Raw genomic sequence first — 27,582 nt, forward strand, 5'->3', positions numbered from 1 at the left:
ATTAAAACTAATTTAATACATTTCCCCCAAAAAATTGGCCCAAAAACCCCTTTCAATGTGACCTACAATAATCTCAGGCTTGTCCGTTCCCCATTCCTTCCTCCTTCTCTTGACACAGCACTGAGGAGGAGATCAGATGCTTTCTCTTCCATTTTAAACAAATGTTCATCATCGGAAACCAAACAGCTCACCATGATGTTTTTGTGGATGAAGCCCCTTCTGTACCGTGCAGGTTTCAGGTGTGGATACTCTTCTGTGCTGGTGATTCTGATATTCCAGACTTTCTTCCAGGCATCGTAAAGTTGGACATGGACAGGATAGACGCCAGAATGGTGTGGAGCTACAGCATATCCCAGATCAGTTGGAACGCCATGTTCCTGAAACAAAGCAAAACAAAAACCTGGAGAGCTAATCACCTAAAAGCTCTCTGTGGGCCTCTCACCCAAGCAAATATATGAACAAGTGTGATAATAATAATAATAATAATAATAATAATAATAATAATAATAATAATAATAATTTATTTATATCCCGCCCTCCCCAGCCAAAGCCGGGCTCAGGGCGGCTAACAACAATCAAATAATCAAACAATCAAACAATCCAGCATTCTAAAAACATTTCATTATAAAAATTAATTAAAATCAAATTAATGGCAACCATTAAGCAAAATTCTGTGCAGGTTGCCAGAGGGAGTCAGGCTGCGCCCTGACCAAAGGCCTGATGGAACAACTCTGTCTTGCAGGCCCTGCGGAAAGATGTCAGGTCCCGCAGGGCCCTAGTCTCTTGTGACAGAGCGTTCCACCAGATTGGAGCCGCAGCCGAGAAAGCCCTGGCTCTAGTTGAGGCCAGCCTAACCTCTCTGTGGCCTGGGATCTTCAGGATGTTTTTATTTGCAGACTGTAGGTTCCTCTGTGGGGCATACCAGGAGAGGCGGTCCCGTAGGTACGAGGATCCTAGGCCGTATAGGGCTTTAAAGGTTAAAACCAGCACCTTAAACCTGATCCTGTACTCCACCGGGAGCCAGTGCAGCTGGTATAGTACCGGATGAATGTGATCTCGCAGCGAAGACCCCATAAGGAGTCTCGCCACGGCATTCTGCACCCGCTGGAGTTTCTGGGTCAGTCTCAAGGGCAGCCCCACGTAGAACGAGTTACAATAATCCAGTCTGGAGGTGACCGTCGTGTGGATCACAGTGGCTAGGTCAGGGGCCAACTGCTTAGCTTGGCGGAGATGAAAAAATGCCGCCTTTGTTATAGCTGTAATCTGTGCCTCCATAGAGAGGGAGGTATCGAAGATTACACCCAAACTCTTAACGGACACTTTCTTTCACATCTTGCTTTCAGGTACAGTGCCACAGAAAAGATGACAAAAATGGCAGGCAGACATTTTGGTCCACTAGAGGAAGAAGTCCAAAAGCAACAATAGCATACCCTTATTAGCGTTAACTAAAAGTGACAAAGTGATGTGCAAGGTCCCTTTCCAGCTTTTCAGCTGTCATGGAACTTAACATACATTTTTTATCTGCATAAAGTATGATAGGTATAATATATTTTGCAATGCATGGAAACAACAACAACAAGGAGGAAATCAATATGTAAGTTTCTGAAATTCAATCACTTGCTTTGCTTTTCATATATGTCTATACATGCAGACAACCTGTTAAATCCATACATTGATCCTTATGATATTGTTATTCCAGTTGACATTCTGTTTCTTTCCTTCTGAACAGAATATATTCAAAACCTACAGCAGGTTGGGCAAATGTCAGCTTGAGACTTTTCTTTCAGGTTCCTTTTTCATGCTAATGAAAGCTTATAAAGGAAACTTATAAAGTAGCTTCCTCCTACATTTTTTCTGATTAGTTCAGTGCACTTTTTGTCTAAGATCTCCTCTGTTGCAAGTGCAATAGCATGTGGCCTTTGTGTCTTCCATTCTGTAATGATCATGACTTCCATTCAACAGTAATGCCACCAAGGTTTCTCTTTTGTTGTATCTCTAGCAGTGTTCTATCAAGATATCTAACATGCAAATTATCCTCCCTGAATAACTTGTTAATTTAAATAGACTTATGTGGCTTATTTTAAAATCCTGGATGAACCCCATATGCCTAGATAATGGCAAATCTTTTTCCTCCGGATTTTTAATCTTTTTTATAAGCCTTACACTTTAAAGCTTAAAACGAAGGAAGCTGTGTAATTTTAAGTCTCTACTTTTTTATTTCACTAAATTCAATTTAGGTCTCCTTTGGAGATTCCTATCTGCCAGCATAATGCAATTTCAAAATTCTGTTTTAAAGTTAAATTCCTAAACTGGTCCCTGTGTGTCTGCTGATTCGCATTGAACATTTCTCCTCAACACTTCTGTTGCCGAACAAAGGTTCAAGATGCCTAGCCATATTGTACGTAGCACAATAATCAATATAACTGGCTCTCCATTTACCAACTCTTATATTTCTGAAAATTAGGCTGAGACAAGAGGTTGCAATGCAAGAACTGTATGTAAGAGTAATGCTAAAAATTTCTCCATAATAAACATTTTCCAGATCACAGTACGTAACTTTATAGGATGACTGCACACATAAAGAACTTATTGACATATTTGTTATCAATATATTAATTCACCCATGTAAAATGTATACAAAAATACCTGAATTAAGAGCAGAAGGCAGATTTCAGGCAAAATGGAGATCTTTTGGCTTTCTTCTGTTGTTTACTTCAAGTATAATTTTTAAAAACGACAATAGCAGTGTTCTTGATAGAATTTTCCTTAGCCAAAACAGGGCTAGCCAATAAAGGTAGTTCTGCATAATTCCCCTGGGATAGTTTTAATTTTTATGTGAATTTAAAATAAATAAGAATATATAGGTATACTCTCAATTTATCTGAATGTTTATATTTACAATGGAAAAAAACAGTGTATTTTCAATACTTTCTATATGAATATTCAGTGTCTGTTGTACACTTATAGCACAACTGTGGCTAATTGCGGAGAAAAAAGATTTTGAAAATACAAATTTCATACTAAATCCACTTTCTTTGGAGTAAGTCTGATTGAATTCAATGGGACTTGTGTAATACACACACAGTATATATATGTATATATATATTGAGAGAGAGGATTGCGCTAAAAGAAATAGTTTTCGGGAAACTTATTTAGGGGCTTAAAGCTTAATTGTAAAGGTAAGCAAATAGTTTTTTACTGTAATCTTGTCATTTGTTCATAGGTGGTCTTGTGTGAGACATCGTAAATCCTGACAAATCCCCAGTATCTAGGTACAGCTGGGAATGTACCCTGTCTGAGAACTGCTGCCAGTCAGGCCTCGACCACACTTTGCATGCCCAGTGCCTAGAACACAATGGTCCAAGTGGTTTTCTGCTTGTCCCATGCTTTCTAGGTAAAAGTCCATGCAGTTTTCTGTTTGCTCTGCCACTTGCCCTAGGAAAACCTGCTTTTTAACCACTGAATCAGAGCCTTTGTCAATCTGCAGAAAACTCAGCCGATGTTTGCTCTGATTCCATGGTAAAGAGTGGGTTTTGCTTGGGGAAAGAGGTGGAACAAGCGGAAGTGTGGATGAGCCCTCAGTGTAGACAATTCCAAGATAGATGGGAAAAGAAGTTGGCCCAGTATAAAGCAGCACCCTATTTAACTTTAGGATGTACCAAAATGGAGAGCATTTTCTGACCAAGAGGCAGATAATGACTAAGAATATGATCTTCAAAGCTGTATCACTGGGGGCTGGCTCAGAGCTTTCTCGCATTTAATCTTGCTGGTGATCCTGCTGATGGTCATGGTCATTCTTGAGCAAGGAACACATGGTTATTGGCTGGTGGCAATTTTCCTGATCCCAGAGGCTGGAAAATGTACCTTTGAAATCATGAAAGTGGCCAGGGTCTATTTCCATCTGAACTAGTTATGGGACTGTTATTGGTAAAAGTGCAATGACAATTGATTTGAATTTGAGGTGGTGCTGCAAAATAGTTGTGCCTGTTCTGTGATTTTATTATACTTGCCCAGTGGCATCATATAACCATGACTGAATTCAAATGCGTTTCTTAACAAGCTGAGAACAGCAGCCCAGATAAATTGATCTAAGAGGCATTTCAATACATTCCCTAAATGGAAAACGCTAAATTTATGAGATTAGAGTGGAAAATGTGTACTATGAATTAGGAAGCAAAACTGCCAAATCCACAGTATATGGATTAAACTCACTAAGGCAAATTTTTTGTTGAGGATCATCTGTTCTACCAGGGATGATTCATTATGGAAGAGATGAGGCTGCATGTGGCTCCACATATGAGGGAACCACCAAAATTCATCCACAGACCCCAGTAATAGGTCATCGCCTTCGTCTTCCTCTGCAGTTCCTGCAGAAATAAATAGATTCACAGAATAACTTTTCCACTTCATTAAAAAAATGCTTTAACAAATATTTGAGAAAAGCACAATGAACTTTAGAATTAGATCACAACAAATTCTGGCAGGAAGATCAACCCAGCCTCATAAGCAACCAACAGCCAAACACAGAAGGCAGCTCACACAGAAGGCAATTCATCTGGTCAAGTCACTTAAGGCAGTTGATGAAGCATCTATGTGGCTAGGTGCCTACGCAGAAAACCAACCACAAAACTGAGAAAGCACCATTAACGGGGGGGGGGGGTAGAGCAAAAATAAAAATAAGGTGCTTGAAATACGATTTATTCCAGGTCTGCAAGAAAAAATTACTTCAAGCACCCTGGTGCAGATTTGGAAAAGAAGTGGCATTAAAAACATTGTGGCTGCATATTTACAAAATCATTCACACGAATTTAAGGGATGGGGTGTGGATCTTTCCAGAGCAACTTAAGACTAACATCTAGAAAACTGGCAAAAACCTTGAGGATGGGATTTCATTTTGCCAGGCTAAGTATTCTAAGACAAGCAGAGCTGTGAGCAATCCAGAATCACCACATTTTACATAAGAATGCTATAGAGTTTGAGGCCAGGGACAGGGTGAGACAGTAATGTCCAAGAAGTCAAACTGTGTGCCTGGTGAGCAATTTTCCGCTTGTAGCTAGACTTGCCAATGTGACTGATTAATAGTGCTGAGGGTCAGGGCAGAAGAATGAGTCGTTGGATCCTATTATATGTGCACAACAGACAAGGTAAGGAGCACTACCTTGCTTGAGTGTTTGAACATAAAGTTTTAATTGAATAAAGAAGGTGATATCAATTTGTGACAGCCCATTTATGCAACAGCTATTCCACTGGCGGCCACTTTATTCACAGTGTAACAAAGCAGTCAAAACCAATGGGTGTCATCCTGGTGAAAGATGTTGTGCCTCCTCACAATCCATAAGACTGAACATAAGCATTGTCTTAATAACATCTGTGTTTGAACAACATGTTCAAAGTTGTCATTGGTAACTGCTCCACATTTATGGGAAATTTCCCCCCATGAGATTCACCAGTGCTCTAGCCAAGTATTCTGGAAACTTCTTTGTGACATAATAAATCAAGTAGCTCCCTGAACTGGTGAGATGTTACATTAATCTTATTTGGTGCCATTATTAATAATGGTACCAGTTTCTGGGCCTTACAAATGAAAAATCTGTTTTGTTTTTGTTTGCTGTGGTTGTTTATTTAAGATCCTGATTTATCTGGTGTGGTAAATGCAGTCTCATGCATACAACGTCTGCCTTTCTATTGATAAAACTTCTTTTCCTACTGGTGCTCTTTGAGTCAGGGAGGAGCAAGTGGTTTTAGAACTGAAACAGCATTTTAGGCAGCTGAAATGATGCCATAGACTGCTTGGGATCATTAGATTTTAGGAGTTCATTAAAACCAATGACTTTTGTCATTGGACAATATGGCCATTTCAGGGGTGAGCCAACATAAAGAGATCTGTTCTGTGGTAGTTATTTAGATGCACTGCTTTTACATGCCACGAGAGATTCAGGTCTTGTGCACACTGCAGCTACGATGCAAATTAACTAATCCTTTCCCTGTTTCTCAGCACAGCAGCCATTTTACAAACTGTTTCTATTGGTGAGAGTATGGTAAACTAGGGTGCATCTTGACTGGCATTTTTTTTTTTTTTTGCACTGTCTAACATTCATAGCTGAGTCAATATTTAGCATTTTCGGCACTCCATTTCTCCTTCTGCACCAGAAGGTGATGACAATGGGCTGCATTCAATGCTGCAGCTACACTTAAGCAACAGAACTTCCTCTTTCTCTTCTGGCCTTTTCATCAACACCACCCAACACCCTCAAAATGGGAGAGTGGGGACTATCTGGAGGTTTGTCCCACGGATCCAATCAGCAAGCCCTAGGGGCTCAGTGGTTTAGACCACCGCACCACCTACCTGCCTTTAATATATATTTCACAAACTCTATTAATGTTTATATTTTTTAATGATTTCTTTTCCCCATGTTTTTAGCTATTCCTGTTTTAGCTGTAAGCCACATTGAGTCCCTGTCAGGGAAAAAGGTGGAACAAGAAGAAGGAGGAGGAGGAGGAGCAAATATATTGCAGTGCCAACTGACGGTTACTTTAAAATCATTTCCCATTACAGCTGGAGATGGACAAAATAGACTTTGCAACTTTTAGTAATTCCTTTTGTGCCATGTTTCTAGGCACAGGTCTGGGCTTCAAAGCTCCATGTCTCAGCAGAGGTTTCCCCCTGGACCTGGCCCTTTCCCAGGAAAGCCTGTGTTTTACTGCTGAATTGGAGCAAACGGCAATTAGATATTCCAGTTTACAGTAGAATAACATTCGTCTTGCTGCATGTTTACAAAAAGGGAACATGCATCTCAGATAACAGTAACGTTATGGATAAATGCGTGACATGACACATGAAAGCTGGCTGGAAAAACAATCTGCCTGTTCCTCCAATACCACCTTCTGCCTCAATCTGTGTGTGCAGCAGGGCTGGGGATATCACGATGGCCCCATGACCACAGTAACCCTGCCAGGATTATTTCACACAAAAAACCAGTGAAGGTTAGCCAAAAGAAAAAGAACAACAAGAGAAAGAACTCAGGGTTGCTGTGAGAATAAAATGAGGCGAAGAAAGTTAGGTTTGCCACCTTGACATCCTTGGAGGAAAGCTGGGATATAAATGTAAATCAAATGTAAAGAGCAGAGGGGGGGGGGAATCCAGTATTCAACATCAGCATTGGAAGGGCTGCAGAGTGGTACCTTGGTTCTTAAATGTCTTGGTACTCAAACAACTTAGAACCCAAACACTGCAAACCCAGAAGTAAGTATTCCGGTTTGCAAACTTTTTTCGAAAGCCAAACGTGCTGCATTTTGAGTGCCACACTTCCATTTTGAGTGTTACACTGAGGTCTGTCCGTTTTTGCTATTTATTTTGTGTTTTTATTTTTGCGGCTCTTTTTGTTTTGTTTTTGTGACTGTGTGGAACCCAGTACAGCTACTGACTGATGGATTGTGTGACTGCAGTACATTGTTTATTGCTTTCATTTTATGGATCAATGGCCTCATTAGAGAGTAAAATTCATGTTAAATTGCTGTTTTAGAGGTTGTTTTTAAAAGTCTGGAATGGATTAGTCCATTTTGCATTACTTTCTATGGGAAAGCGCACCTTGGTTTTGGAAAGGACTTCCAGAACGGATTAAGTTTGAGAACCAAGGTACCACTGTAATTATTATTACAGTGCAATCCTATGAATGGAGATGTAAATCCAAATGAGTTCTATTGGGACTTAAACCCAAGTGTGTACCAGGATTGTGGCTTAAAGCTGGTTGATGGCAAGTGCTGATAAGTGGTTTACAATTTAATGCACTTTACAAATTTGACTGGGTTTAACGCGGAATCTCCCAGTCTATCACTACACAGTTGCATCAATTTGCATAACACTTGTGATTCTATTCGGCAAAGTATTACATAATGTCAAGGAAAACAGCTTTTTCCATTTGTGTTGAACTTGCATACCAGGTCAAACGTCAGCATCTTAATTAAGGCCAAGATTTTAAGAGACAGAAAGAAATTCTCAATAGCAGCTGTCCAGAATTTGGCTGGTGAATCCCAACATGATAGTTGGAGCTCATTAGCTAATTGCAAGAAACTTGTAGATGCATTCTGAGATAGCGGGAATGCTGCAGTACCAGAATGTCAGAGTTATGACATTACAGTGGATAAGACATCAGCCATACAAACTGATACAACACTGAAAATGTTTGGGATTTGAGTGCCAGACTAACTCACTTTGTAAAATTCACAACATAAGGAAGAGTTGATTGGTTTTCTGGTTTTATCCTCCTGAAGGAAGATTTCTTCTTCCCTCAGGCTCTGAGAGTTCTTCACTCTCATTTCATTTCGTTTTATAGCACAAAGCTGCAACACCAAAATCAATTTCAGCTCCATGCACTGCAAAGACACAAAACGATTGAGACCAATTTTGCTGGTTTCTCCCCCTTACCTGTGTGGTAAAATTTCCCTGAAAATCCCAGGTTGAAAGTGAAATTTGCAATTTGAGCTCTCAGAAGGTTCTGAGTATCAAGCAGAGCCTGAAACAGATATAAATTAAAAATTTATCAGGTACATACATAATCATGTTATTTATGCAGAAGTTGCCCTTTTCTTTCTTCTAACAGGCATACACAGTCATTTCTCTCAGAGAAACAAGAGCAATGTTCTTTTACTCTTGTTGCAGCCCAAACAGCTTGATAATTATACAAAGCCAATTGTAAGAATATAAGGAGGACCTTTTCTGTAAGAAGGATACTATTAGTCATCTGGATCACAGCCTCATATGTTTTGTGTAAAAGGAGAATATTATGCTAAAATATGCACAAAAAGCTTATTCTGCAACTACTTGAATCTAATCTACAGTCTCACTTGGCCATTTTGGAAGCCATTTATTTTAGCTGTCAGCATAAACAGTAGTACATGAATTTAATGCATGCTGAAGTACATGGATTGGTGCAGTTAATCAGGAATGCAAAGGTTGGGGGCAGATAAACCTTGGCAAAACAGGAATTCAGCAAGTTTATTCAGATTCAGGCCTTCTGAATTTGCAGCAGCTTTTGATATGAAATACATTTGCTGACTCCTTTGTAATCTTGCTCCTAGACAGCAGGTGTTCCCACTAGACTAGACTAGACAGTCAAAAAAACAGTCTTAGCAGCACAATTCTATTCATGTCTACTAGGGAGTAAGTTCAAATGAGTTCAATGAGGCTTACATCCAGGTAAGTGGATATAGGATTGCAAAGTAAATCTGCCCAATGTAAAACACATTGAAATAGTCAGTCCTTGAAGTGATAAGTGCATTCAGCTAGGTACTTTTCTTCCAGAAAAAGGGGCAGGTCAAGTCAGATCTAACTGATTAAATGTTCTCTGATTTACAGACACTTCTTGAACTTTATCCAACAATATTACTAACTTCCGCACCTGATCAGGCTGAAAATGCCAGGTGTTGTTTTTTTTTGGGGGGGGGTGGCGGCGGCTTTGGACAAAGTGTGCCCAAGCCCTCAATGTATCCTTCCTGGGCCACAGTGCCTTTCAAGTGGTATCTCTCATCAGAGAGCTTACTGGGTGGTAAAAACAGGAATGAGAAAGGCCACTAACCAGGCCATTTCTTCAAGGGAAATATGTTTTGCCAACCATGAGACAGACTAAAATAATGGTCTCAGTCATGCAACTCACTGAGACCATACAGACTAAAACAATTACATCAGATTCTGCCCTGCTTACTGGACTCATGACTGAACAAGAATTTTAACCCTGACTCCCAGTTTGAAGACTCAGCACTCTAGTTGAGACAGTTGTTGGTTAGGCTTCAGCATGGACTTTGCAATTTGCAGTAAACTTTGAACGTTATGCATATTTTAAACCACATGATCCTCACCAAAATCAATAAGGGTCATGATGCTGATAAAACCCTGTGTGTCTCTTTGAAAATATAACCCCTGTTTCGTAGTTATTTATTAAATATATGACAATGCAGTTACATAGGCAATTCCCTTCACAATCTGATTTTTTTTTAGTGGTATCTGGCAAGACTTCTATGTGAACTTTTAAATGCCTGCTGAAACATTTCTATTCAGGCCTATGCAGGCAATTAAGAGTACATCCCCCACAATAGACTATCAATGTTTGTTTGTTTTTAAATTTCTTTTTGCTTTCAACTTGTTTTTAATGTGTTATGATGTTATTGTCTAGTTTTATGCTTTTATATTGTTGTAAACCACTGTGATATATTTTTGTGATACAGTGATATATAAATATTTTTTATGAATAGAGACCTTAATTTTCTCTCTCTCCATTGTGCAATGTGCATTGTGCTTTTATACCCCATTTATAATTTTATTTATTTTGATTCATTTATAGAAACATTTGTATACCACTGTGTGATAAAAAACATATCAAAGCAGATTACAGCAATAAAAAAATAAAATCATTTCAATAAGAACAAGTTAAAAAGTTAAAACCAGATCTCAATTAACCATTGTGGAAGGATGCATTCTTGTAATTCTATTTCCTTCACTCCTGATTTTTTCTTGTTCTTTAGACTATTATCAAAAGCTCCCATGTGTTGAACTTATTTTGTTGTTATTGCTTGTTTTTCTCTTTGTATATACTGCATTTTTGTTGCTCAATAAAATATTTTTTTTTAAAAAACCAATATGTAACAGAATGTTAAAAGAAACAGACAGCAGCATCACCAACGTAGAAGGATGCTGCTATCCTGTGAACTATTTTCTAGGCAAACAAGCTGAGCTCACATTTGGTTGTCATACCTATTATTATTTTCTGGGTAACTTGACATTTTACTTGCCATTTACGTTCTAAAAGAAAAATGTTAAAACACATGAAAAATATATAGCAACAGATGGCTCGGGCTATGTGTGTATATGTGTGTGTAAATTTCAGCGTGTGTGTGGGTATGCTTTCATGGGGGCAGAGTCTATATTTTCATTTCTAAATGCTATTTTGTATACTAAAGATAAGTTGTTGAAAGGTTTTCTCTGCTTTTTATGTTTGCTTTTATAAACAGTTCTTCTGAGTATTTGTATTAATAGAACTATATAAACATATTGGTGCATGCTTCATAGCCTACTCACTGATAGAAATTTATTTAGACATATTCAGCTACTGTGCAAGAATTATGTAAGAAAAATAAACCACAACTGATGTAGTATCAGTTAAGGAAAGAGAAATTGACAGATAAGAAGAAAACTGGTTAAAAGTCAGCTTCACATTTTTCAGTAATTTAATGGAGGCTGCATACAGTTTATAAAACACATAGGTAGGATACTTTCTCTCTCTCTCTCTTTTTGGCAGTTTTCAGTCAAGTGATACATTATGACAAAGAAGGAAATAACGTGAAACAAAAACTGCAGATTTCAGTAAACCCCTATACATATTCATTCATAAATCAACCCCATTATTTTCAATGAGAGAAACGGGTACAGGATTGCAGCTTTTGTCTAAATGCATTCAGATTTCCATTTAAAACTGAGAGAACAAAAAGTATTGACACTGCCTTTTATTTTATTTTTACACAAGCAGCAAAACATGCTTTTGTAGTTGCTGATCACACAGTGGCCTGAGGAAAACCATTAGTTCAAAATCCTGTTCTCTATTAAGATGATAGGAATTACCAGCAGTTTGGAAAGCCTTTGCTGAGATTTAATGTTTTAAAATGTGATGTACAGTATTTGTATGCTGATTTATGACAAATCACATAATAAAGAAGTTGTATTTAAAGGAACAAAAAAACCCATACATGTTTCTGGAGAAAAGGAATAGGCTAAGCCAACTGCAGAAAATCCTGAGAAACTTCTGCCAGTCATCTGCCGGTCCCCAAGAGCTACTGCTCAGCTCACATAGAAAAGAGGTAGATTCTCAAGTGAGTGGAAAAAACAGTTAAGCTAGAAATGGTTAAGCATGCTGTCCCACCATTTCCACTTCTGACTGAGGCCCTCATGGCTGCTTGTCATTAAAATGAAAACAAACACTGGAAGTGTTGAGGATAGCCTGTGGAACCCCTTGTTTAGCCCTGAATGAGCTTCATGCCACACGTATTCACTGGTACACGTCAGATAAATTAACAAATTGGTTGAACGCATATGGAAATTTTCATCAAGATACATCTAGTATAGTGGGCCCAAAACAAATTTTGAGAATATTACAGTGGTACCTCGGGTTACATATGCTTCAGGTTACAGACTCTGCTAACCCAGAAATAGTACCTCAGGTTAAGAACTTTGCTTCAGGATGAGAACAGAAATCGTGCTCTGGCGGTGCAGTGGCAGCAGGAGGCCCCATTAGCTAAAGTGGTGCTTCAGGCTAAGAACAGTTTCAGGTTAAGAACGGACCTCTGGAACGAATTAAGTGCTTAACCCGAGGTACCACTGTAGATTCAATATTTTTCCAGGATTGAAGGACTTGCCAGTTGTAATTTTTAGGTAGAATTGTCCACAGGATACAAAAACGATCCATTTCATAAACTGAAACCACATAGTATAATTATATTGTTGCTTGTATCCCAATCTCCAACCTCCTAGGGGTCTAGTGTTTACTCAGTGTTTGGTTTCCATGGAATGAAAGTCGTTGGAGACTCTGATGCCATGATTGTTTAATTTAGACATATAAACAACCTGAACATAAGTTGGGCAGGCTCACAGCATTAATATTCCAACAGATCTTGCTTAACAATTACATTTCAAGGGTGGTCCCCAAAGCCATAGCTTTGGTTTCAGCACACAGAATACGTCTAGCTTTTGTGTCTTCCTTGCTTCCACCTTAAGCCCAGGGTAAAGCTAGCTCTCTCACCCTTGTTCTCCTACCACTAGGATGACATGGCATCCAGCTGGGTTAAGGGAGGAAGAGGCTTATCCACTTCTGAAAGAGCATTATCATCTAATTGTCTCTAGGGCAACATGGCCCAGTATTTAGTAATGCAGATGTGGGTGATTACAGGCCCAGCTAGGGCCATTATTTTAACAAAGAGATTAGTTTGACCAGTTTAGTAGGTTCTGTCCCTTCTACAACCTTGCAGATACAGAATCTGCCTTTGTTGGGACCTATAGGCACCATTCAAACAAAACCTCAATCCTATAACAATACATTTTATTCACTAAGTGTCCAAACCTTCAAACTGTGCAGTCAACTTATAAAATTTATGGTCCTCTACAGAAATCTACCACCAACAACCTTTAAAAAAATTACAGCAAACAACAGAATCCTGAGTGTGCTATCTTCTTAAAAAATGGTTTGTGGTAATATTTCAAGCTACTGTACCTAATGTTCCTAACAGCTCCTAATTAAACATTTACTCACTTTAAAAATTCCTTTATGGCTTCCCAGAGAGATACGAAACAGGTTACAGGAGTGTTTTCATTGTCAGACAAAACTGTACAAACAGTGATTATATTTTTCCTCTATTAATTCTCTTAATCTGTATTTAATTTAGATAATTACTGGAAACTGTCCATTTTAAAGCCATCTACTGCAACACAATCATATCCCTTTTTACTTAAAAGCAAGTAAAATGATTTCAGTAGGCACTACATGCAAGCAAGTTTAGTGTTGCAGACTTCATGTTAATTTTTAAATGCTTGTTAAAGCTCTTTAGAACTAGCTTTTATATGCATTTTAACTGCTTTTTAAATGACTTTTTATTTTCCAACAATGGATTAACTGCTTCCAGATAAACTGTTACAAATGTTTTAACAGCTGTTTGCTAGCATAAGTAGCCTAAGACACTAGGCTCATTTGCACCTACCACTTTAAATGGATCACTTCTAAGACCTGGTTCACACATAGAGCAATCCACATGGGGTGGAAGCTCATAATACAAGCACAATAGCAGAGTTTTATATGGGAAAGAATTTGTTTTAACGTCACAGGATTTGGGCAAATTTTAACCATTTTTACTTCACCTATGTTCATGAAGTTAACATTTGTTTCAATTGCACAACATTACGGACACATGGCTTGTCATATGATGCTATCACTACCATGGATGCATTCTTGACAGCCAACCTAAGCCATTTATCTCTGCCTATTCCTCCCCTCCCCACATGGAATACGTATGAGGATATTGGACTGGTTCCAGACAGATTTAGAGCAGTATACCCACTGAAATCAATGGGAGTTAAGTTGGTAATGACTAACTTAAACCCCAATGATTTTAATGCGCCTACTCTAACCACGGCTAAGTCTAAATCCAAACTGGTAACTTTAAATTGCCCTAGGAACTAGGCTACTAAAAGGAGGTAGGGCTTTGGCATTAAATAACTACCAAGGCTGATTTTTTAAAATAGTTAGGTATGATCATGTTAGAGATTTCATTCAAATGTTACCTTTGTGACATGGCTGCTATCTCCTCAATGTTTGAAGTTCTACATTACATGGGTACTTCTAATGTTAATAGTCTCAGTGGATGCTGATATAATTAGTACCCATGGGACCTCAATGACAAATACAAAGCTGCAAATACTGTTTTGACTGACAACTAGTACATGCCTAGGACCAGAGCTTTTTATTTGAAAGCACTCAATGGAACTGAGTATTGTCAGCCATGACAGCCATTATGTACTGGCACCCATGACACTTCTATCAAGATATGAGAACCAGCACCTCGTTTTAAAAAAACAACCCCAATAGGCTCTGCTTAGAACAATTCAGTAACAGGCTTTAAGAAAAGGGCCTCCTACACTCTGCATCATTAACCAGCAGACCAGGTATGGAACCCTGTTCTGTTGGTCTAACTGTAGACTGCTTAATGCAGAGGCTACACCAGAAGATGTCACTGTTGTTAGAGATCCAGATTGAACCTGCCTTAGCTCTTCCTTATGTTTCTGTCTTTCATCTGGATTTCCTTCCACTTGCCTTAATTTTTTTATCTGGTTTTCAGGGCCCATTCCAACAAGGTAATGGTTTCACCAGAAACTGAAGACCTTTGCCAGCTGGCTAAATTTCCTAGCTCTGGCACCAAGCTTGGCCCTTGTGAGCAAAGAAACTTGAACACAACTATTCCACAAACATTAAGAGCTTTGATGTGCTGGCTCAGTTGCTTAGAGGGTGCTGATAATGCCAAGGTTGTGGGTTCGGTCCCTGTATGGGCCAGTTGCATTGTAGGGGGTTGGGCTAGAGCCCCCTCCAACTCTACAATTCTATGATTCTATGAATCCAATCACTCAAAGTTTAAAGCATGGTAAATCAACACACCAGCACAGAACTTAAAATACTACAGCATGGCTTACAGATTTTTGTTTGCATTATTTCCAAAGGTTGTTGCAGAGAAAACTAGAGTCTCAGAACGGATATTTTATGACCTGCTGTCCAAACCATAAAACATTTCAAGCAGTCAAAATTCCAATTGCTTTTTATAGCACAGAGATATCATTAGAAAAACAAACAACAGCGGCTACAGCAGGAAAAAGCCCATCACTTGCTACTTGAGAAACTCAGGTTTATATTGTGAGGTGCAACAATGTATAATTTAGACAGCTTAAAAAGAATATCACCACACACTGCATAATTGAAAACCTGGCTACACTCTAATAAAAAGTTTTTTGGTCTTGGTTTTCCTTTCCCACAAATAATATAGGAACTAGCATTCCTTGTTACTTTCTTATATCAATCAATCAAACACACACCCACACCCTGTAATGCACAGTACTATACAGGTATTGGGCTACATAACCCTGAAAACCATGCAAACCCACTCTCCATAGTGTGGGAAAGAGGTAACCAAAGAGTAGGGCCATATCAGTTTCATTTTTCCAATACGGACTAGCAGCAGCAGTGACAAATCTTCACAAGTGGTTCATTATAAAGTGCTGTTCTGTGAGCTGATGTCACATAATGGCTAGTGTGAAGGATGGGCAAGCTAAGAAATAGGAAGGACCTGGGTATGAGCTTTGCCTCCAATATTAAATCACCAGGTAGCAAGACTCTCTTAGGAAAATTCCCACCCATCACCACTGACAAAGTGGGAGCTATTGGGTTGTCTGTATCAACATGCACCTTGTGCATAGTCTGGTTTATTAAGCCAAGTTTCTTCGCTCACTGTTACAAATGAGTACAGCCAATTTATGTGAAGTTCTGATGAAAAAATATGAAAAGACAACTATCAGTACTTACCAATAAAATTCTGAAGAGGGACTCTAGATCAGTAGTAGAGTGCATATTTTGCATGGAAAAGATCCCAGGTTCAATCTCTCACATCTCCTATTTTAGATTCAGGTAGGTAGCCATGTTGGTCTGATACAGTCAAAATAAATTTTAAAAATAAAAATTGTCCAGTAGCACCTTAGAGACCAACTACAGTGGTGCCTCACAAGACGAAAATAATCCGTTCCGCGAGTCTCTTCGTCTAGCGTTTTTTTCGTCTTGCGAAGCAACCCTATTAGCGGCCTAGCAGATTAGCACTATTAGCGGTTTAGCGGCTATTAAAGGCTTAGCGGCTTAGCGGCTAAAAGGCTATTAGCGGCTTAGTGGCTTAGAAAAAGGGGGGGGGAGCGAAAAAAACCGCAAGACTTGCAAGACGTTTTCGTCTTGCGAAGCAAGCCCATAGGGAAATTCGTCTTGCAAAACGCATCGAAAAACGGAAAACCCTTTCGTCTAGTGGGTTTTTCGTCTTGCGAGGCATTCGTCTTGCGGGGCACCACTGTAAATTGGTTCTGGGTATAAGCTTTCGTGTGTATGGACACAAAAGCTTATGCCCAGAACCAACTTAGTTGGTCTCTAAAATGCTAATGGACAATTTTTTTTTTTTTTAAAAAAAATTATCTCCTATTTTGTTATCCTAAGAAGCTTGCTAGGGACACGGGTGGCGCTGTGGGTTAAAGGTCAGTGGTTTGAATCCCCGTGACGGGGTGAGCTCCCGTTGCTCGGTCCCTGCTCTTGCCAACCTAACAGTTCGAAAGCACATCAAAGTGCAAGTAGATAAATAGTAGATAAATAGGTACCGCTCCGGTGGGAAGGTAAACGGTGTTTCCATGCACTGCTCTGGTTCACCAGAAGCGGTTTACTCATGCTGGCCACATGACCTGGAAGCTGTACGCCGGCTCCTTCGGCCAGTAAAGCGAGATGAGCGCTACAACCCCAGAGTCGGTCATGACTGAACCTAATGGTCAGGGGTCCCTTTCCCTTTTTAAGAAGCTTGCTACTCACAAACAAGTAACACATTCCAAATTCCATATAAATTTCAATACATTTGTAGCCATTTTTAGAACTGCACATGCTCTAGATAAAATAAATGTTAAGAAAGAAGTTTTGTGCAGACTTTAAAATAGAACGTGGAGGTAGGAAAGTTCCTATTTGCTTATTTGTGTTTTGTTTCCTTATTAGAAACAGGACATATTAATACACCAAAACATGATGTTTCACATGTACATTAGATATAAATGAAGCTACTTTGTAACTTACACCAGCTTTGTAAATGGACACAGGAGATAGGCAAGGGAAAATGGAAAATGTTTTTTTGTTATAAATTGGAATTATTTAAAACAGTTAATAATAGTAAAAAAGAAAAGGAATAAAAGGACTGCTTCTGTCAGTTAGAGGAGACAACATTGGCCTGGGTGTATCAAGAGCCTAACTCCTTAAAAGGCGTCTTCATATGGCTTTAGCTCTATGCAAAGCTTGCAAAAAGAAAAGAAAAATGTGATAGGGAGAATATTCTGCAGGAAAATACGGATAATACCTCGGTCAGCTGCAGTGACTAAAATCAAACGAAGACTGAATTGCTGCACTGCAATGTTAGTGTCTCACGAGTCAGCACCTCAAAAAGTCATGTCATGCTACCTCACACCTCAGGCTATCAATCTATCCAGTCTAGCAGTGTATAGTTTGATTGACAGCAACTCTCCAACAACTCAGAAAGGTCCCCCCCAAAAAAAACCCCCAGACCTGTTATTCAAGATTCTCTTAACTGGAAGTGTCAGGGATTGAACCTTCCTGCTAAACTGAAAGCTGTGATCTTAATCCCAATAACGACAAAAAAAGAGCTATATGGAAGCCTTAGCTAAAATCTATGTCGTTTTGCACAACTACCACCTCTGAAGTTCAGCTACTGTTCTATAGCATACCTGCATTAGAATTCTGATAGCTGTATGCCTTTCTACACCTGACCATTATTTAACATGTGACCTGCTCCAAATGATCAGCAGGTATGGGTTGGCCAATTGTATGTGCACAGCAGCAGTCTATGTACAAGAATAACATTTATAGGACAGTATATAGGTCTTTTATGCAATATACCCAACCATGCTGAGGGTAGGTATCCATCTTCAGAGGTCAGTGTGGGGCTGTCACCTTGTTTAGATCAGCCCTTGGTACTGAAACTCCTGAACTTTGTTTTGAGAACATTATATGGAAAGGGGGCTCGTAAACAAATGCTGTTTTGTGCTATACATTTGGTTTCAAGTTGGAGGCAATTCTTTTATCTCCAAAGAAAGAGAAGAAAACAAAGATGGTGGGAAAGAGAAAAATAAAAGAAGTAGTAGCAGCAGGAACAATCCTTTTGAAGTGTTCAGCAATAGACATTTTATTTGAAACCCTCCAAGGGCTTGGGCCCAAGGTGGCAACTCTATTTTTTTCCTTTATTTTGAATTGATTTTTTAACTGTGATCTTCAAGAATCAGTAACATAGTGTTAATTAATTTTTTTACAGGTGACATATAGAGGTGGAATAACATTTTCTACTAATCTATTTGGAAAAGGTGGCCAAATCAGCCACATCAGCTTTCACATTGTTCTTTTTGATCTTTGTAGATAGTGAAAAGAAAGCCAAAGTTGGTTTTTTACAGCTCCATTATATTCATCTTTCATTTTAATTCCCAGGAGACCAGCCCTACCATTTAACAAACCTGAGACGATACCAGCTAAGGGCACTTCTAGATGTCTTGGTTATTGAGCATTCATTCTGATTGCTCAATTGCAAGGAGGTTAGACACTGTTGTGTCAAAGCAAGAGTTACCGCACACTTTCCAAAGCATTCTCCAATCACATTCTTAACACAAAAGTCTCATTTTGACGCGACTGGGTTTGTTGCTCAAGACCTCCTAATCAACTATAATTGCACAACCTAAATTTGCTGGTATGTGATTGAATCCCACCAGAAATTAGAGATAGTCTGGAACCACCTTAGGAGCACTTTCAGCATTTGACAAAAGACATATGCACGCATTTACTAGGCAAACATGAAAGATTTCCAGTTTCCTTCACTCCATTCCTGAACTATTACAGTCAATAGCTAGACTGAAGACCAAGTTGTAGAAGCAAAGAAATGAAGCATTAAACCCCAGCAGGCCACTTGGCTAAAACCGAGCCTTCACCATTATCCAAAAAGCATATTTGTTATTGACCCAACTAGGAATGTTCTCTTAAAGCTTCCCATTCTTTTGGGGTTGCATGTAATATGGAAGAGTCTAGAATGCTGATTATGGCTGCAATTTTATACACACTTACCTGGGAGTGTCCCATAGGAAACAATAGGACTTAATTCTGAGCAAACATGTACTGGATTGCACTGCAAAACAGCCAATTTAGGACTCATTTGTAGAGATGCAGCATTCTAGGATGCAGGCAGGGAGGTATCACAGAAACACCCCCAGAGGAATCTTGCCACCCCATCGGCATTTAATTTAGGGAGAAAGGATGGTGTCTGACAAGGTTGCTGGATTTGATATCAGGCTCAGAAATAATTATATTTCCCAACTTTTAGAAATAAGGTGACTAGTCTTGAAGGAGTGCCACCCATCACTATGCTGGGCACATTTTGAGTGAGGAACATGAGATGAATTGTTTGCACTACTCCTGCATTTTAGTTTGAGTAACAGCTTGCCAAGTGAGGTTTCGTGCAGTGTTTTGGAATTAGGTGTGTGATTTAGAACTCTAGAAATTACAGGGCCACTCAGTTTTCTGGTGAGTTCTCTGGTCCAAACCCATCAACAGCAAATAGAGCTGGAGAAAAAGAATCAATGCACAGATTGCCTAATCTTTAGAAACCTAGAAAAAACTATTTTGTAGCAGCACCACAAATATATATATATATATATAGAGAGAGAGAGAGGGAGGAAATGGGAAGAGGAGAAGCAAAGTAGATTCTGATGGTTAAGAGACTGAGCTATGAATCAGAAAGTCCATCGTTAGAATGGTCTAATTATTAGCATGTCACACTAAGATGGTGTAGTGCAAACATATGAGTGTGAAGGCTCTGGGAGAGGAGATTGAAGCCACTTCGCTCCTCACCAATCATTTTGCTTTTTCACCTTACTGAGCTCACCCATGATTTGGATTAGTGTGTCATCCGCACCAGGGCACAATGTTTAGGTCTCCTGGGCAAACCATGGGCCATAAAAGTTTGTCCTGTGGTTTACTGTTACAGTTCATGGTTAGTTTGGCATGACAGGAAAATGACTAGGGAGGAGCAAAAGCAGTCACACGGCCTCTACAGGAGCCTGCAAGTTCCTGGTAAGCCATGGTTAAATAGACATTTCATTGAAACTTTTTTTAAAAAGTCTACAAGGGAACAACTTTGTGATTACAAAACACTGCAAGCAAAGATAGATATTTTCTTTTAAAAAAGAAAGACATGCTCCCATAATCTAATGGAAATCTAATAAATATATATGAACATGAAAGCAAGTTTCCAATGAACCATGTGCACTGAATTGAACATGATTTAAATTGTATTAGAACTGCATAGGCAGTCATTTTCTGCTGCTGGTCTCTTACTGCTACGTGTTTATCACCGAAAACCATGTGCCCAAAAAGTCAGCAAAAAGGAACTTCATATTAGAATAAGGAAGGATGTGAACTAAAATGACACCTACCCCTTGTCTTTGTTTGCCCTGGCAACACAATTACTAGAGCTACTATGCTCGTTCACATGAGTGTCCACTTATACTTGTAGAATCAATGGCCCTCCAGATGTTGCTGCACTACAACTTCTATCCCCTGATATACACCATTGCATGCCAGCAAATGACCTTCCATAGTTTGTCTTGCCCAGTGGACATCACTATGCAATACATCTCAGACATTAAAAACATGTAATGAAGGCAGTAGGGTAGCATATCAATTTCCTTGAATGCTCCACCTCTTATCTTAGAATTGCTGTATGTAGACAAATTTCAGAATTAAAGCATGAAGCTGCAAAAAGTGAACTCCTTAATGACTTTGATTATGCCCCTTAGGGCTCAAGTAAGAGTTATGAGTGATTCTTGCAGTACATGAAGAATATTCCACCTCACATTAAGTTGCATGTTGTATTCACAGAGATTAAAGACAGAAAACCATCCATTCTTTTCACATCTGATTCCTTTTTTTTTTTTACTCATTAGTCATGACTCAAGGCATTCCCTTGATCTCTCAACTCAAATATCCTGTTTTAATTACCATGTTATTTTTAAGCAGAATTGTTTTATTGCATATTTTAGTTATTTACTTTTACATTTTAATCTTTTAATGGGATTGCTTTACTGTTTCCAAACAAACATTCCAAACATTTATTTACTGATTTTCCGATTCAGGCAATCTGCACAATACTACTACAATAAAAACATCAACTATTAGGGCAGAGGTTAAACTAGGTGGCTGGACTAGAATGGGGCATTTTAACTGTACATTTTTAAAATTTTAACACATGTAATTGGTTTTTATACTTGCAAGCCACTTAGAAACCTACTTTGGAATTAAGTGATGTATATGTATGTGTATATATATATATATATACATACTTTTGATAATCTGTCTTATAAAGACTAGATTTCTTACTTTGGTTCTATGCTGCAATATGATATTTAAGCACCAGAGCACTTCAGATTGTCACAGCTAAAATAAGTCATTTCATAGACTTTTGCAAAACGGGACTATCAAAGCATATTTTCAATGTATTATGTTTCATGTGTGGTTTTTCTGTCTGCAAATTTCAGAATAAATTACTAGTTTTAGCAGTGGCGTAGCGTGGGTTGTCAGCACCCGGGGCAAGGCAAGTAATTTGCGCCCCCTAACCCGTGGATTTGCCCCCCCCCAACCCGTGGATTTCTGCCCCCTAACCCTAACCCCCAGATGTTGTGCCCGCCCCCCCTGCACCCCCCACGCTACGCCACTGAGTTTTAGAAACATGTGGATGCTACCAACTCCCACCCCTGGGAGTAATTTTGTAAGCCTTATTGAACTGCATTTTGTTCAAATCTGCTGTGGTGTTTTAAGCAAGCAGAAATCTCCAAATTCACTTTGAAATGATGCTTTAGATGAAATATGGTGACAATACTTAACTTTGATTCTGAAAGTATGTGTTTGCTCTTTTCTTGATGCTGCATGCTTTCCATTTTATTCATGGTTACATTTTTTCTGTAATTTTGTTATGGCCCATGGCTAATACAAATAAGATTTTATAGTTCTGATATTTCAGACGTGTGCTTCATGCCATCAAATCTGTCACTAGTGCCTAAGCTCACTAAGTGAAATTCACTTATTTTATTTATTTAAGCACCATTTACTTTGACAGCTTTAAGAACTGGAATTATATTATCCACCCAAGCTCCCTAATTTGAAAGCCATGAACAAAAGGAAATATATATCATATTGTTCTGCAAATCAGTTTCCAGTGTGAAAATTGTGAGAAAACTACCCGGACGATTCTCCAGCAGTGTCTGTACCTTACATACTACTCCATCAATGCTGCATTCAGTAGGCTTTTGGCATCTACCACTGTTGCCTATTACAACCAATGCTCATTGGTAAAAGACCCTACTCTGCCATTTCACCCCTTGCCTGTGTTCTTAAGTTCGCTGTTACAAAAGCTCCTACTACACTCTCATTATACTCATTCATAAGGATACACACACACACACACACACACACACACACACACCTATCAGATGTATTTATTATTATTTTATTATTTATTACATTTCTATACCGCCCTTCACCCAAGTATCACAGGGTGGTTTGTATCCCCCATCCACACATATGATCTTTTGGCACTGGCTTCTTCTTCTTTTTCAGCAGCAAGTTAAGCTCATGAGTGGTACTGGAAACACCTTGGACCAAAGGTGGATCTACACACCGGGGGGGGGGGGGGAAAGCTATAAATAATTCATAAATTAAAGAAATTTAAAGGGAAAAAAACCCTATGTAAAATTGCATAGAAAAGTTTTGTGCTCTACAACACCATCTAGTGTTGCATGTTTATAACACATACAAAACACTTTCTTGACTAATGTAGCTGAGTCCCAAGTCACCAGAATGTAACACCTCCCCTCCCACCCTGACTGCTAGCTCCCTACAATATTCAAACAATGCCCCTGTGCTGTGCTATGATGTGAAGAACTCTCAGCTTGCATTAATGTGGAGGCAAACATCCTCCATAGTGGTATCTACCTTATGAAACTATCTTCCCATACCCTGAATGCGGCTGGCACCAACAGCAGTGTGCTTCCATTGCATTCATCCATTGTGTATTTGTGCCCAGGTCCAGGCAGTACTCGACTGCTGATGCTAGGTTTTTTTGTTTTACTTTAGTTTGATACTATACTGATATGTTTTATTGTGACTGCATTAGATTATTGTAGCAAACCACTTTAGAATTTTTTTTCAAAAATGAAAAGCTATCTAGAAATGCTTTTAGCTAAATAAAATATCATTAGTTGATGAAATCCACATGAGGCAGAAGATTTTGGGGTGCATTAAATGGCAGCTATGTTTCCCAATTATTTATAGTTTTAATATATTGAGTAATCTCTGACTGGAAACAACTAGAGGTGCATGCATGTTTAGATGGGAACTATGCCAAGAATTAGTGTGGCCTTGGTACATGGGTCTGTTGTTGTTGAATCTCAACATAGAAAGCTCATTGGATAAATCTGCCCTCGTTTATTACCCTTTCCCCCTTCCACCTTCCAAGATGCACCTGCATTAATTTGCCAGCCTGAAATGAGTAGCGCACAGGTGCAAAACATGTGCAATCTCCTTGTTCAGCACCTTATTTTCAGTTGAGACATGCGATGCGTTAAGTAGAATAGCACAATCCAATATGATAGTATTCACACAAAAATATGCCTTTCGATAACTGATTTTCAACTCATTTACATTATCTTTACCTCATTCACTCATTGTGTCATTGTGCTGCTGAGGACAACTCCTTCCATATCAATAGTAATGAAGATGCATTGCATCTGACACTGCTAACAACATCTTTAATGGAATGCATTAACTTTGAATAGATTACAGTTTAATGAGATATTTTCTCCAGATTCTGTGTAACATAACAGCTATTTAAAGAGCTGTTTCTATTGCAGTTTTAGAATTCATCTCCATCCTGGAATTTAAGGCTTTTAAAATAAATAAATAAAAAGACAGTGACAATAAGTCTTCTTTAAAGAGAATATGCTGTTGCACACCTTTAAGTTTCCCCCCAGCAACTGAAGAAGTTGCTTTTCCTGTGCCTACTACTACTTTTTAAAGTTTATCACTTTATTGAATTATTCATATCATAAACAAATGTTTACATACTAGGGCAATTCTCATACATCATGCTATACCACCATGTGAAAGCAACAGGTTTTCAAATGTTTTGGACTTTCATACCCAGGATTAGCAGAAAATGAGAGATTTGCCATTGGCATTAACTGTTTTAAGAAATGAAAGTTACAGCTACATAATATATAGCTTTGACCATTTGTTGTTTTTCTTATATGTGTCTATCAAACTGCTTAAATACCCCTAACCTTTGAATTGCTGATTAAAAATGGTATTTTACAAAGCAATGTATTTAATTGTTGTTTTACAGTAAATTTAATGTCAGTTCAATTGAGTCTGCGATTACTAACCAAAAGGGTATCCAGAGTTAAAATGTTGCTCTCTCACACACTTTCTCCTTTGTATCTTACATTCTCGACTATTTAATGCACTTTCTGGTATTCTGAGCACACAAAGCCAAAGTAATAAATTGCTGATAGATTCTTGGGCCATGTTGTTTGGGTTTTACAGGGTATTCTCTGGCCATCTGTTTTACCACCCAACTTCTCTTAATAAGGAAGAGGAAAAAGCTGAAGAGTAGTAAAATAGCTTTCTTCAAAGGTTACGCCTCTGCACACAAATGAATACTTCATTTGGAATACAACATAAGACATATAGAAATTAAACTCCACAAAAGCCTATGATATCAATATATAGAAGACATTTCATATTATTATTATTAGTGTGTATATTTAGGATTGCAGTAATTAATCTACATGAACACAATTTGCATTACTAAACCAATTAAATAATAATAATAATAATAACAACAACAACAACAACAATAATAATTTATTTATTTATTTACATCCCACCCATCTGGCTAGATTTCCAAATGAATTTGCTGAAGGTGTTTACAGTGAGATTCCATGCTCGATGTAGCTGGTACATTATCCAGAAGCCTCCCCCTTTCTAGCCAGGGACTGAGGTATTTGTTTATTCTAATAGAGTCTTCAGAGGATGATACAACTTATATTTGGTCTAGGTAATCCTTTTATCAAGCATAGAACTTACATAACTACATAATGATTAACTCACTAACAAGGATATTCCCAGAGACTGGATAGTTTGCATTACTGGGAATAATTCAGGGGCGCTGATATCACTAAATATGATTGGATTCCAATATATACCCAATAAGATATTATGGTGAATTTTCCTGTAGAATGGCTGCAAACTCCCACTTGGCACTGAAAAGGGCTTACTGGCATTCATCTAGGACATGGGTCATGATGTTCTGTAGCTGGTAACTCATTAAAAGAAGAGTACATAATGCACATGTTCTGATTGTTTATTTTGCAAGAGCTGGTTCTGTCCAAAGATCCCTTTGGAGTCAAACTGCCCTATGCAGAGTTTTTGCTGTCTTCAAAACATTAAGTTCTATACACAAAGAAAGTAAATGACATAACTGAAGGAGAGAAGCAACATTGCTCCTGGAGAATACAGTCATGGAAACAGAACTCAGGATGTGATTACTGAGACACAAGGAGGCCTGATTCTCAGAAGCTTAATGCTCTGTGGCTGCTGTAACCATAAGGGCATCCATTTATTTCCTCCCATAGAAACAAACAGTTGACATGTACAGGTATGGGGAAAATCAACTCCTTTCTGAGCATGTTTTAGCAGCATTTCTGTTATAAGTGTTCCGTTAAAAAGCAATGAGCTTGCCACTAAATGATTTGTCCCCGTTCTTCAAAAATGTGGAAACTGCACTGCATTTTACCTTTGCTGCAAATCAAAACCAGTGCTGCAGTAACTATTACTGCAGAGCATTTGAAAGAGAATGGGAAATGGTCAAGATAAAAAGGCAAAATTGCATCTATATAACAGCATGATGTGTAGGCTATCTGGTAATAGTTTAACAAACTTTCCTCAGTAGGGACTCCTTGACTGCAAACCACACCTTTCTTTGAAATAATGAGTAGGGCAAAGAGAAGAGCTCAGGAATATTTTGCCCCAGGCTATCTTATGGTTGAAATCAGTAACTAAGCTTGAGTTTTACCCACACTTACGGTACATGGAAGCAAGCCTCATGCAAATCAATGAGACAAACTTCTTCATAGGCATGACACAGGGTTGCATTGCAGACACTTTCAGGCTCACTTCATCAAATGATACTCTGGCACCCAACATGAGCTAAAATACTGCTTACACAGTCTATTTTCATGAGCAATGCAACATGCAAAATACAAAACAATGCAGATTCACAGCTCTGCTTAAGCTCTCAGAAACTGAGATTCTTCTTTTCAGTCGTATCACTTGCATTAATTGTCCACAACAGCAGCAATAAATAAACAAATTCAAGATTGCTAACATCTTGTCAAAAGAAATTATGGCCAATGCAAGTTATCAAAACAAATAAACAGCAAGATTAGTCAGTCTCAAAGACCCTTTATTAACTATTAAATTGAATCGGATGTTAGTAATAGTGCAATCCACCCAAAAGTCGAAGTGCTTGATTTAAGTCATTTTAGTTCAATGGAATGAAACCCATCTTGTAAATAAGTATTTCACCTGGTTTCTAGATTGGGCTGTCTAAGACAGTCATCCTGCTTGATTGCATACATGTGGTACAAGGGAGATAAAGCTAAAAGAGAGAGAGCGCTCCAAAATAAAATTAGTTCAATTTAAAAATCTCTCTTTGCACCCAAAGTTTGAGTAATATCACTGTAGCATAGAAGGCCCTTTTTTTTGCACACTTTACCTGAACATCATTGGCCTTCATCCTTGTTCCTTCCTTTCCAACAAAGATGTCATCGATGTCAACAAGAATGTATCTATCCAAGGACAATGTAAGCCTCTTGCCAGTCAAGAATGAAATAGCATCTATAAATATGAGCTTGTGCAGCCAAAAGTTCAAATTGTTGCCAAAAAGAACACGTTGAATCCATCATGAAGACCCAAGTCATGAACAACAGTTGCATGGAAAGAACTTTTAATTACAGGAGGTGGGAGGTTTTCAGGTGTTTTTACTTTTGCAAATATAACAGGTTGGTAGGCTGAATGATTTATGTGGAAAACTGTCCAGTCATTTCCTGGCAAAGGACCTTTATCAAACTTAGATGATTTAGTCATATGGAGCAGAGAAGAA

At 38.5% G+C, this 27,582-nt stretch overlaps 1 protein-coding gene across 1 annotated transcript in view; it reads right to left on the reverse strand.

The window, feature by feature from the left end:
- Nucleotides 1-27,576, reverse strand: part of LOC308594722 (bifunctional heparan sulfate N-deacetylase/N-sulfotransferase 3-like) — a 55,073-nt gene extending 27,497 nt beyond the window's left edge. Inside the window, 5 exon segments of the mRNA XM_081208103.1 lie at nt 192-377; nt 4,213-4,367; nt 8,426-8,513; nt 27,196-27,377; nt 27,380-27,576. Of these exon segments, the coding sequence (XP_081064229.1) occupies nt 192-377; nt 4,213-4,367; nt 8,426-8,513; nt 27,196-27,377; nt 27,380-27,566 (798 nt within the window). The 5' untranslated portion in view covers nt 27,567-27,576.
- Nucleotides 27,577-27,582: the final 6 nt, after the last annotated feature.

The sequence above is a fragment of the Podarcis bocagei genome (genome assembly GCF_964188305.1).
Source record: "Podarcis bocagei genome assembly, chromosome: 9".
Classification (NCBI taxonomy): domain Eukaryota; kingdom Metazoa; phylum Chordata; class Lepidosauria; order Squamata; family Lacertidae; genus Podarcis; species Podarcis bocagei.